The sequence below is a fragment of the Taudactylus pleione genome, unplaced genomic scaffold (genome assembly GCF_031769625.1).
Source record: "Taudactylus pleione unplaced genomic scaffold, aTauple2 ptg000739l, whole genome shotgun sequence".
NCBI lineage: Eukaryota > Metazoa > Chordata > Amphibia > Anura > Myobatrachidae > Taudactylus > Taudactylus pleione.
In genome coordinates, this window is record NW_028285141.1 from 861,116 (window position 1) to 874,920 (window position 13,805).

Genomic DNA, 13,805 nt, shown 5'->3' on the forward strand with positions numbered 1-13,805 from the left:
CAGTCAACCCGCCAAAGCTGCCAAAAAAAAAAGGCAGCCACATTTCACAAGCAAGGAGATGGAGGTTTTGATCCAGAAGTGCGTTGACATCCTGCCCCAGGCAGCCAGGAATATGAGCCAAAGCCAGAAGTGGAGAATGTGGGAGGAGGTCGTCGTTGCTGTCAATAGGGTGGGTGATTATGTCCGTCTAGCCCGGGATGTCAAACGGCGGTAAGTAAACACTTTCCCATCCTATAAACAAACCCCATTGTAAAAAAAAGGATAATGGGTCCAATTTCATTCCACAGATGGGCAGACTTCAAATATCGTCTCAAGCAAAAACTTGCCGACAGGGCTAGGCATGCAAGGGGGACAGGTGGGGGTCCCACCCCTGTGTCATTGGAGTTGACAGACTTAGAAGAGCTGGCACAGGGGTGTGTGCAGGCTGTGGAGGTGTTTGGCGTGTCCAACATGGATACGGACATGCCAGACTTTGCGGCTCCTCATGTTGGCCAAGGTAAGTCTTGTGATGTCACCAACTCTGAAATGCTATTGTGCCAATATGTAGATTCTAATGTGAGTCTTTTCGCAATTTTCCTAACAGAGACAGAGGCGGATGAGTCTGCTCCAGAGGGGAGCCTTGGCCGCAGAATTTCTGCTGGCTCTGCAGGGGAGGAACCAGTACATCCGGCTGAGGACCCTGCAGAAGCCAGTCCAGGGCGTGCCCCCTCGCAGGCAGTGGACCTCCTCACAGAACTCAATTTTAAATCGGATTGCCATACGGAGATTCTGCAGAGGATGGACGCCAGTCTGATACGGGTGGCTGAGGCCCTGGAGCAAAATGCTGCGGCCAACGTGACCATTGGTCAGGCCCTGGCGGAAAATACCAGGGCCAACATCCGCATCGCCGATGCCCTGGAGCAGCTCGTTCGCCAGCACATGGTGGAGCCGACCTCCCTTCCTGCCGGAACATCCGGATCCTACACCTCTGGCACAACATCAGCCAATCCTCCAAATGTGCCTAGCCCTGTGCCTAGTCCAGAGGCCACAACATCTGCCTCTGGACAGGCCAGCCCGATGGCATCCCGGACCCGGTCTGGCGCCCACCCTCACCCAGCCAAACGGGCGAGAAAACGGTGACAGCAATGGCGACTTTTCCCACACTCCTTCTGTGCTTGGCTCATATTCCTTTCTGGTCAAAACTTCCCTCTCCTTTCTTGTGAAATGTTTTTAAATTTTGTATTTACGCTTATGTTAGCAGTTATGGTTTTTGTTTTTTTTTTAACAAATATCTTTGCCACAAAAAAAGGCAACAAAATATTAGGCCAATTTGTTTGTGTTTAAACAATAAATTTAAAACAAAAAACTGAGATTGTATTGTGACATTATTGTACAAATGGGTTACATTTAATCCTGGCCCTAAAGGCAAAAACTGACCCTCTTAAAAAAAAAAAAAGGCCTCTTTAAGGAACGTTTAAAAAATCACATAGCGATGCAAATTCCACAGTAAACCAAAAAAAAGGGGAGCTAATTAAAACATGATGACATTATTGTTACAATAGGCCATAACCAACAAATTGTGGCCAAAATAAAACACCAAAAATGTACGCTAATTGATTGTGTAATCATGACATTAGCAGCTCTGATTTCCACCTGCGTACGCTTTTGTGCTATCCCAATAAACTGCTTTCCAAACACATACCAAGCCGGTTTTCAATCCAACACTAATTACTTTACTGACCAGCCGCGATTAATCGCAGCACCATCGTTGAGTCCCGGGACGGAGGAGAAGGCCATCGCCAATGTGGTCGAGTAATCCTGACCCTAAGCTGTGCGAGCATTTTGAAGGGAAAGCGGATGTTCCAGTGACGTATGAGACGGTCCGAACACATTTGACGTTCGCATCTGCTAATGTATGTACGCCCCAAAAACGCCTCGCCACGCCTGCGTTTTTTCATCTCCACCCCCGTCAACACCCAAAAACGCCCTGTTCTGTCAATCACATTTGACATGTCACTTCCTGTACGCTATTTTAGGAACGAGAGAAAAAAAACTCGCAATCTGCCGTACGCACATGCGCAGTGTAACACCGACGCATGCGCGGTTAGTCAACATCGGAACGCAACGAGCGTACTGTTGTTAACGTGCGGCTCTGAATGAGGGCCTTAGGCCGTATTTAAAATGCCCTATACTATTTACAAATTATTCCATTTTAATCTCAATATAATATGGTGTCTATATTATGATTGTCTAAATAATATACCACACCCGACTATTTCAGTTATGGTTTCTCATTACACAGCATATTGCAAACTGATTCGCTCAACCTTCCCCACCGCTCCCCTGTTCCCCATCCTCCCCGCCTTCTCTCCCAGTTACTTGTTACTTATGTCTGTTCTAACCAAACCTGCAGTACAAAGTTCATTACACGGATGAGGAAATGTTGAATTGCTTTTATGGCTTTTCTTTGTTATAAAACTTATTTGAAGTGCTTGACTGTCAGATTATATATTTCCTATAACTACTTACAGTCCACATCAAACTTCCATTTGTCTTCTCTTCATCCATGTCTCATGTTCTGTTATATTTATTTGATCTGCATTTTAATGTTTTACTCTGTTTGCTGTTAAAAAAAAATAAAAGCAACTTTGCTATTCAGTAGTAAATGTAAATATTTATTTCTTTTAAGAGCTTCTCCAAACTTTTTCAAAGCCACTGATATGTGAGTTTTACACCCACCAGACATCGCCAGCGGCTTGGGTTTTCACCCTACAAACTGCTGGCTAATACACCACTTGCTTTGGAGTTCAAGACAAAATACCAGTAGTATTGTCTACTACAGTGTTTCCCTACCTCGTTCTTTAAGGCAAACTAACAGTCCAATATTTAAGGTTATATATGCAATATACTTTATAAATATAATAAAATTAATTATGGTTGCTTTCTAGCAGTATTCTGCAGGTGGTATGAGACTGGAGGCACAGATGGGACGTGGTATATGATGGGGCACAGTAAGGGCAGGAACAGTGTAAAGGAGGCACAGGAGGAGCTGGCAGGGATGCCTAGAGGGGAGGTTAGAGCTGGTACGAATGACCTGGGCTCAGGCTTCTTAAAGGGGCCTGGGACCGCAGCATTCCCCCTCCCTCTTACCTGTTAGCAGCCTTTCTTTACCTGGCACTGACAGGTAAGGTAGGTGTGGCCACACCTCCTGCAATTAGGCCACGCCACCTGAAAATTACCTGGGCCCGGAACAGCTCTCTATGGGACTGGGGGCTGGTGCAGTGTGATGGAAGCCAGGGGTATTGAGGCCAGGCCTTGTCTTGTTTCTGGGTCCTGGCAAGTGCATGGGTCAGCTGCTGAGGAGGACAAATGTCCCCCTTTGAGGCACACAGCGCAGCACATTTAGCTTATTTTACTATATCTGTAAAAAATGTTTATGTAAGTTACTTAAGGTATAAATCCATCTTAGTATACTTTTTTCTTAACCATAAGTAAACAAAATGACCCAAGGGCTTAAGGGGTTGGTTGGATATGCAAACAGATTGTATGTAACATCAGCTACTGCTGAAGCATCTCCTGTCCATATTTACAAATATTATAATTAGAAACAAAAATAGCTCTTGCATTTGGGATATATATTAATTTAATATAATCCAAAAGGGAAAACACTCACATGTTAGGCTTAATAAGTTCCATTACATTTACAAAAAATTCCCTTTATCAAGATCATTAGTTATCCTAATCCGGGCCGGCACTGCAGAGCAGCAAAAATCACAGGGAATATGGCGGCGGCCATTTTCCCAGTGACTTGCGCATGCGTGGTAGATTCTGACACCAAGCCGGAATCTACTGCGTTGCCAAAGAGGAGGGGGTCTGTACTGAGTCTACACACGGGCTTTCTCTCTCTCTTAAAATGCCCTGGCTACCGACACAATAACAAAGGTAAGTAGCGCTTAGGATTAGGTTTAGGGGTTAGACACTAGGGGGAGGGTTAGGGTTAGGCACTAAGGAGGGGGTTAGGTTTAGAGTGCGGGGAGGGAGAGATTAGGTTCAGGAACTAGGGGGGGGGTTAGGTTTAGGCACCAAAGAGGGAAGGTTAGGGTTAGGGTAAGGAGAGTGGGAGGGTTAGCATACTGAACAACAAGTGCCGGGATGCCGGTGTCGGGATTCTGACAGCTGGGATCCTGACTGCAGACATCCTATATCCAACCTACTGTATGTAAATATATACTTTCAGTAAAATGTTAATTTGTTGCCTTGCTTACCCTGTTTAAACCTTTACATAGCTGATTTGGGTATTATGACTACTAATGTAGCAATGTTTATAAACCTTATACATGTTCTGCAATGTTTTGTACTATAAATCACTTTTTTTCTTGTTTTGCTCCTACTGGTTTTATGCTTTGCTGCAGACCCCTGGTGGTGCCTTCTAAATAAAGGATAATAATAATCTCTAAAACTGCAGGTCTTGTGAGGTGTTCCTGATATGCAGTGGTTAGTACCTACCAAATGTGCATTCTCATATTGGGAAGCAATGGCAAACCCGTCTGGTCCTATCCCACAGAAGAGCCCCTCCAGCACAAATATAGCGCCTAAACTCCAATAGAGACAATATACAGTACAATCTGCAACTCCCTGTTAGAATAATAATTATTTATTATTAATAGTATATTAAATCTACCATAAAAATAGGACTAATAATCCCACATAAAAGATATATAAGCAACAATATTGCACAGATATAATGATATTCATATGAAATATTTTTATGCAAAGTAACAACTTATAGCCAAATGTATCTCTTCTGTGCACATAGAATCTTGTTGTATCTTTTCCTGCTTTCAATATATCAAAGCTCTTTGCAATAGAGATTTTGCTCAGACAAATCCCTGAAGGTCTCACAGTCAATAGTAGGGGCATATCCAGTGTTTATATATATATATATATATATATATATATATATATCTCCACACTACCCGTTAAAGGAGTGAAATTGCAGGGGTAAAGCTGGCCATCCACTATACAATATTCTGTCAGATATCTGTCCAATGTGGCTGGTTGGAATGAAAACCTAGTAATGTATGGGAGCAAATGACAGTCGATCATATGGTTTTAAATACTGAAAAAAGGACAAAAAAAATATTCAAATTGGTTAAATTTGTGTATTTTAACCAAGTTGTCTGAACAACCATTTTTGGCTATTTTCCAGTGTTTGTGAGTAAATGGACGATTGTCATTTGCTCCCATACATTACCAGGTTTTCATTCCAACCAGCCAGATTGGACAGAAATCTGACAGAAAAATTGTATAGTGGATGCCCAGCTTTACTGAAGATATGTAGCTTGTAGCATAAATACAATGCAGATTGATATAATAAACCTGATTGTTGTATAATACAGCTAGGAATCACTGTATGCAGTCCATATATACAAAGTTTTCCACATACAGAGCTATTAATATTCTCACCCAGTGAAAAGCACACGTTTCTCCACTTCTACAGCACGATGTGAAGCACCGCTCGCCACGTTCTTCCCCGGAGCTCTGTAGCACAGAGCCGCTGTGTCAGTGCACGCTCCACGCTGCACTATGGGCTCGGAAATAGCAGTGAAAACAGGAGAGTATCTCTGGCACTGAGAAGGGTATTTTATAGATCAAAACTTCATTGTGACACTTCTGCTATGCAAAAGTAGTCCCTAATGGTGCATACACACTGGGCGATTTTCACCCTGAACGATATCGTTGAACGATTTGGACGATTTTTGATCGTTGAACGATCAACGATCGTTGATCGTTCAACGACTTTATGCAAACGATTTTGTAAACGATTTTTAAACGATTTTACAAACGATCAACGATCAGCGATATCGTTCAGATTAATAATAATAATAGAGGCTTTATTATTTTTAATGTAAAATAATGTGGGCAGGGCTATCATGAGGTGATAAAATTGTGTCGGCCACTTTAAAATCACTGCATTTATGCTCTGTGGCTAGTTTGGTTTGGTGTATTCCTTGCTGAACGCTGTTGCTTAGCTATTTGCTGTGGTTTGTTTTTGCTTTGGCTTTAAACAAACTGTCTGTACTTATCTGTCGTGATGGATACGTACCGTTATCGATTGATGGTTGCTTATGCAGGAGTGGTGGTGATAAGTGACCGGGAGAGGATTGAGAAGAGGAGAAGGCTTCGTTCATGCTGGACGAAGGAGTGGTTGCAGCAGAGGGATTCATTCTCTCATATGCCGCTGCTCATGCAGATTCGCGAGAACAACCCGGATGACTTCCGGAACTTCTTGCGAATGGACGATTCAACATTTCAAGAATTACTGGCCTTGGTGACTCCGTACATACAAAGGCAGGACACCAGGTTGCGTAGAGCCATTCCTGCAGAGGAGAGGCTCATTGCGACCCTGCGTTTCCTGGCTACAGGGAGATCTTTGGCCGACTTGAAATTCAGGACTCTCATCTCACCGCAGGCTTTGGGTCTTATTATTCCGGAGACCTGCAAAGCCATCTTTTACGTCCTCAAGCCGGAGTACTTTAAGGTATTTAAATTTTAATAACCCTGTCACAAATCTCCTAAATCTGTTACTTCTTTCTAAATGTCTTCAAAAATGTGTTAATATAGGTGCATGCCAGTTGTATGTCCCTGCTACTGCTCCCTACTATATCTCCTCCCAAATGTATATAAATAGCTGTTTAGCCATCCTCTGTCTTTGCTGCTCCCAAATTATATCCCGATTATATACCCCCCAAACGGCAAGCGTTCTCCCCTCTCTCCCGAGCACCACAGGCTTACACTGAAGCCGGGGCTTATCCCCATACCCCTGGAGTGGTTGGTATGGCGGTAATAGGGGGGCCAAAAAAAAGTCAAACTATTGTACTTTACAGTGGAGCTACAAGTGCCAGCATGCCTGCCATTTTGCACTTGTGGAACTACTAGTGCCAGCAGACATGCGGCACCTGTAACTTCACTTGAAATTTCAAAAGTTAAAAAGAGTCAAAACACACACACCGTGTCAACTTATATTTTATTACACATACCTACCCATTCACACATACTTACCTATACCAGATGTTTGGTCCCCTTGTCCACGTAGTATTTCCCAAAACCATGGCCCTGCAAGAAAGATTTCATACTCACCTACATCCAGCGCTGGTCTCCATTATCTTGGTTTTGTTAAAAGTAAAAAAAAAATCCTTACACAACCCACGGAACACAGCTATCTGTATGTGTGTTCAATCAAAAAAACTATTGATTTGAGGGTCTCATTCAGACCCTCTTGCGAGTGCAGGACGCTCGCAAGCAGGTCGATGGTACCCAAATGTGCATGCACACGATGGAGGCTGCTGTCGTGCACATGTGCGAGACCCGTTCAGCAACGGCGAAGCTGTTGCTCGGGGTCTTGCACCAAAGGGGGCGTGCTGTCGATGGTGAGTGACAGCACGCCCCCTTTGGTGGGCATGCCTGCCAGACGGACGCGTTGCCCTGGGAATGCCTACCGTCTGGGTCCGGCCCCACTGACTTCACAAGCGATGTCAGTGGGAGTCTTTTTGGCTCTGATAGAGCCAAAAGCACTTCTGGGCTTGCGGCAGGGAGACCCTACCGCAGGGTCTCTGTCGCAAGTCCGATGGTCGCGATGGTCTTGACCATTGCAACCATCATCAATGACGCTCGCTATAGCTGTGGGTGGTAACCCACAGCTATGCGAGCGTCCATGAGGCCGCTCCATTTTTAGGTGGGACGCCCCTGATTCAGAGCGAGCGCTCTGGTCAGAGCGTCCGGCTCTGAATCAGGGCCTGAATACGGTGTTATAGCAAAACTAGGGAAAATGATGTCTTGCATTCACAATTTTAACTTCAGATAATTTTTAACACCAAAATAAATACCCCTTATAAAAGTATTAATGTAATGTTTAAAATGTTTTTTTTTTTTTTTCTGTTTCTAGTTCCCTTCGACTGTTGAGGAATGGCAAGTTATTGCCAACGAATTTGAGACCCGGTGGAACTTCCCAAATTGCGGCGCCATAGACGGGAAACACATCCGGATAACACAACCTGCAAACACTGGATCTATGTACTTCAACTACAAAGGATTCTTTAGTATGGTTATGATGGCGGTCGTGGATGCCAATTATAAATTCATCTTTGTTGACGTTGGCAAAAATGGAAGGTCTTCCGATGGTGGGTCTTTCCGAGAGACCGTCTTTTTTGAAAGACTAATGAAGAATCAGCTAAACATTCCTTCGGGATCGCAAACGAAATATGGTTTAAATTTTGTTTTTGTTGCCGATGAGGCATTTGGCCTTAATGAAAATTTAATGAGGCCTTTTCCTCAAAGGGCATTAACACCTGAAAAAAGAATTTTTAATTACAGATTATCGCGTGCGAGGCGCACTGTTGAGAATGCCTTCGGCATAATGGCGAATAGGTTTCGCATTTTTCATACTTGTATAAATTTCCGGCGAGACAAAATCGAGTGGCTTGTCTTGGCATGTTGTGCCCTACATAATTTGCTTCGAGCCAAAAGAATTGGACAACCGCCTGCCACAAACTCATTGCCTGTCAATATTGACCATAGTGAGGAAAATATTGCCCTCACATCTCTAAATCCCCCAAGATTTCCCTTTGCGGCCTCTGCCCGGGCAAAAGAGGTCAGAGAGAAATACTTAAATTATTTTAATGGTGAAGGTGCCATTTCATGGCAGGTTTAAATATGATCTGGAATTATGTTTCTTGATGTTTGTAAAAACTGAAAAATAATAAAAAAAATTTCACCTTGTGTTTATTTTTCATGTTAATATTTAACATACTTTTTTTGCAAAATTAGATTAATAAATACTTTAGTAAATCGAATTTTAACAATGAAAGTTAACTATTCAGTTTTAGGGGCCAAATTCAGAGGCGGTCGTAGGATGCAAGCTTTCATTCTGAAACAGGGCGGCGGCTTGCATCCTGAACGGCCGCCTCCATGTCGCCGGTTAGGCTGTGGGTCAATATCCACCGCTGTAACGGCCGCTATTGGGGATGGTTGCAATGGTCAAGACCATCGCGACCATTGGGGGTAATGACTACACCTTAAGGTAGGGTCTCATCAACCTTAAGCCCCCGAACAGGAAGCTCTCCAGTGACATTATTGATGAAGTCAGTGGGGCTTCCCACCAAACAGCAAGCGTTCTGGCAGGAACGCTGCCGTTTGGCCAGGCACGCCCCCGTACCACCAAACAAACGTAGCAAACTGTCACTCAACATCGACAGCTTGTCCCGTCAGCTAGGAGACCCCTAACGACGGGTCACCTTCTGAATCAGGGCCCTCCTACCTGTTTTAGGAGCGTCCTCATGGACGCTCGCATAGCTGTGGGTTACCACCCACAGCTATAGCGAGCATCCATGAAGGTGGTTGCGATGGTCTTGACCATGGCGACCATTGGACTTGCAACGGAGACCCTGCGGTAGGGTCTCCCAGCCACAAGCCCTGGAGAAATGTTGACACTAGTGATGTCAGTGGGGCAGGCTTCAGACGGTAGGCGTTCCCATGGGAACGCCTCCGTCTGGCCGGCACGCCCACCTAAAGGGAGTGCGTGCTGTCAGTCACCATTGATAGCACGCCCCCTTTGGTGCAAGACCCGGACCAACAGATTGGCTGTCGCAGTCCGGGTCTCGCGTATGTGCACGACGGAGGAGACTCCATCCTGCGCATGCGCATTTGGGTACCAACTACTCGCTTGTGAACGTACTGCCGCTCGCGAGCGGGTCTGAATTACCCCCTCAGTACCCTAAATAACACATTATGACATTACAATTTTTAAAATCCGTTAAATAAGAGACCACGCGATTTTTTTACTTTTTAAAAAAAAAATTTTTTACTTTTTGGACAGGATTCATTGAGACTAGACTTTAAGTGCCTCTGGAGACAAGATTACACAAATAGAGTGTGAAAAATAAGGCATTTGAGGAATACACCAATACAGTACAGAACAATATTCCTGATGTGAACATTTGAACAGGTTCAAGAACAGAAAACAGGATCTGGGCCCCGGTTTTGAAGGAACACAAAAAATACTTTAGAATCACAAAGAACAAGATACCAGGGGCAGATGAGGTGGAGTAGCCATCGCTATTGTACTACGACCATGCTACAGTCCACCATGAAACAAAGAGCCAAATCAATACAAGGAGTGATAAGTTTTTAAAAAATGAAAAATAACAACTGCCAATTTTGTAATAATTTATATATTTAAAAATTCATCTTCGCCAAATACAGTGGAGCGAGCTCTGCCCAGTGCTGTGTGAACACCACTGGATGAAGTACTGGGAAAGACAGAAGGGGGCGAGGGGGTACGCGACAAAGAAAAGGGGTGGGACTGTAACGGAGAAGGGTTTTCTTGATGTGGATCCGCGTAAGATTCGTGAGGGACGGTGAGGTTGCCTGATGTGGCCGTTGGGGTGGGCTGCTGTCTGTTATGTAAGACAATGGTACTTGTCATACTCAAGTCCCCCTCAATAGCATGTACCAATGCCTTATAAACTAGACGCTTGAAAGGCTGGACCTGTTCCGGAGGAATGATCCGCATTTCAATGGCGAGATTTTGGCCAAATATTTGATTATCATCCGGGGGTTTGGAAAGAACCTCCTCCGCATGTTTTAAAAAAGTATCACTCCTTGACGTTCCCGAAGTGGATGCTTGTGTTGTCCCTTTACGCTTCTTAGCGGGCGGCTTGGATGGCGGCTCAGCCACTCGCACAGGGACTTCCACTTGGGGCTCGCAGGACACCGGGTCAGGATCCTCTACCGCCAGCAGTAACTTAAAAGAAATGAAAATAAATCAAATTATAACATCAATAAAAACATTAAAAAAAAATTCTGTAATAAAAAGGCTAGGTTGATTTTAAAAAAAAATTTGTAAACAATAATATTTCACAAACCTGCAAAAAAAAATTTTGGCAATAAAAATATATTACATATTTAATGTTATAGTTAACACATGCGTAAAAAAACCTTTACATTTACCCAACCTTACCACTCCTTTAGCGTGCATAACCTGAAGCTCCCCCTTTCCCCAGCCTTACCCTATACCTCCCAACCCCCCTCCCATCAGAAACCCTTAACCAGTCATTCCCCCCCCCACAACTATCCCTGCCCGGCTTAGCAGTGACATGGATACCATGCGTCTGGACTCATGCGTAGTTAAGGCATCGGGATTACGACGCCTGGCTTTTATCCACTGCAGGGTTTAAACATTTGGAAAGGCGAAGGTTGGCATTCCAACCATCGGCCTCCAGACCGATTACTGATTAAAAAACATGACTACATTTTGATTTTTTTTTTAAAAGTGACATTTTAAAAAAAAAAATAAAAAAAAAAAACTTACAGAATCCTGACTCACGGTGTCCTGTGGTACCACATCTGGTGACTGTGGCACCAGCGAGCTCCGGGAACCTTGACTTGGCTCTTGATCCAAGGTAAACAGCAGCAGGTCGTAGTACCATAACGATGGCTTTCTCACCTCAGCTGCCCCTGCTCCGGATCTTTGCGAATCCAAGTATTTTTTGTGTTCCTTCAAAAACACGGTTCGCAGACCCTGGATTCTGTTCTTGACCCATTCAATGGTCACATCAGGTTTATACGCTGTACTGTATTGGCGTATTTTCTCAAATGCCTCATTTTTCAACACTCTATTCATGTAGTCTTTTCCTTTCAGTCTCCAGAGGCACTCATTAGCTTGATATAGCTCAATGAATCCTGTCCAAAAAACAGTGTCTTTGGATGAAGGCATATCTGAAAATTTAAAAAAATAAATAAATAAATATATATAAATTATTTTTTTTATGAGACAAAATAAAGATATGCCCCCAGTATAATTGCAGCCCCCCCCAGCACATGCTGTGCAATGCCCCCATTAGTCATGCTGCCCCCCAGCACATGCTGTGCAATGCCCCCATTAGTCATGCTGCCCCCCCTTCCCCCCAGCACATGCTGTGCAATGCCCCCATTAGTCATGCTGCCCCCCCTCCCCCCTCCCATGCTGTGCAATGCCCCCATTAGTTATTATGCTGCCCCCCTCCCCCTCCCATGCTGTGCAATGCCCCCATTAGTCATGCTGCCCCCCAGCACATGCTGTGCAATGCCCCCATTAGTCATGCTGCCCCCCCTCCCCCCAGCACATGCTGTGCAATGCCCCCATTAGTCATGCTGCCCCCCCCTCCACCTCCCATGCTGTGCAATGCCCCCATTAGTCATGCTGCCCCCCCCTCCCCCCTCCCATGCTGTGCAATGCCCCCATTAGTCATGCTGCCCCCCAGCACATGCTGTGCAATGCCCCATTAGTCATGCTGCCCCCCCCTCCCCCCAGCACATGCTGTGCAATGCCCCCATTAGTCATGCTGCCCCCCCTCCACCTCCCATGCTGTGCAATGCCCCCATTAGTCATGCTGCCCCCCCTCCCCCCTCCCATGCTGTGCAATGCCCCCATTAGTTATTATGCTGCCCCCCCTCCTCCTCCCATGCTGTGCAATGCCCCCAGCATTATGCTCCCTTTACTTATGCTGACTCTTACCTAATAATGACCCCAAAAACATTGGTGGACAGTGGGGGACTTTACTTACCTTTTTTTTTGGCAGGACCACGCGCAGCAAACTTCCTCCAAGTTGAATAGCTGTAATGGCTGTGTCTGGCTCTCCGCGCGCCGCAATATCGTTATCTTTATCGTTATCGTTTGATCGTTTGGCAAAAACATGTACTACATGCCGAACGATTAAACGATAATGATAAAGATATCGTCCTAATCGTGCTGCAAGTACCCGCGATGAACAATGTCGAAAACGACCAGCGGGAGCGCGCATCGCTGGTCGTTTTTGACATTGTGTTTAACGATTTTTGAACGATCAAGCGATTACGATATCGTAATCGTTTGATCTTTCATTAAAATCGCCCAGTGTGTATGCACCATTACTCTGCATAAATGGGAGCCTAGTAATATAGGACTCTTACAGGTAGTGTCAGCTCTTATGATATAACTGGTCGAACACCCTCTTATCCAAATGATTTTTTAGTTACATTAATGTCATCATATTACAACTCACTAATGTCATGGATAAGTGAAACTTAAAAATAACAAAATCGTCTTTCACTATCATAGGCAACAATGGTTAGAGGAATAATTAAAAGCACAAATTACTTCAAAATACAGTATCACAAGTTAAAAATCAGGCACAAAAATAAAGCATAAAAGAAAAATTAAATTCTCACTTAAAACTGCAATACATTTCACAGCCCCTGGCCACTTCCTCAGGCAGTGTTGAATCTATGGGAAGAAGGCAAGCCAGCAGAGGCAGCATGATGTCGTGGGCAATGTTCTGCTGGGAAATATTGTTTCCTGGCATTTATGTGGATGTTACTTTGACACGTACCACCTAACCATTGTTGCAGAACAAGTACACCCCTTCATGGCAATGTTATTCACTGATGCAGGGGCCTCTTTCAGCAGGATAATGCATCCTGCTACACTGCAAATATGTGGCCTGATTCACTAACGATCGCTGTCTACTATCGCCTACTGATTTTTTTTTTTGGCTTACTTTGTGGTAACACTGGATCACCTCATTGGAAAATAATAACTTATTACTACCAAGAAAATATCTGGTACGCATATAACAGTTATTTGTTGTATGTTCACCATACGTTCACTAAATATATTACACTATCAGGTGCCTTTCCTTCTCTCCTACTTTTTCATATATATATATATATATATATATATAATCCATAGACAAAAAACCTTACAGTTTCACATGTCCCATTAAGGCTTCATTAGACATGATCTGAAATTT

At 44.2% G+C, this 13,805-nt stretch overlaps 1 protein-coding gene across 1 annotated transcript; it reads right to left on the bottom strand.

The window, feature by feature from the left end:
* Positions 1–10,204: 10,204 nt before the first annotated feature.
* On the bottom strand, positions 10,205–12,645 carry LOC148477161 (uncharacterized). Its single transcript, XM_088457131.1, has 3 exons — positions 12,582–12,645; positions 11,348–11,754; positions 10,205–10,780 (listed from the first exon to the last, which is right to left on the bottom strand). Exons 2-3 carry the CDS (start codon positions 11,750–11,752, stop codon positions 10,205–10,207), a joined length of 981 nt encoding a protein of 326 aa, XP_088313257.1. The 5' UTR covers positions 11,753–11,754; positions 12,582–12,645.
* Between the last annotated feature and the right edge of the window lie 1,160 nt (positions 12,646–13,805).

Bases quoted from the DNA above. Each gene is read 5' to 3' on its own strand.
- LOC148477161 (XM_088457131.1), bottom strand. From the start codon at position 11,752: ATGCCTTCATCCAAAGACACTGTTTTTTGGACAGGATTCATTGAGCTA. The intron at 10,781-11,347 runs GTAAGTTTTTTT...ATTTCTTTTAAG, and splicing joins ACACCGTGAGTCAGGATTCT to TTACTGCTGGCGGTAGAGGA.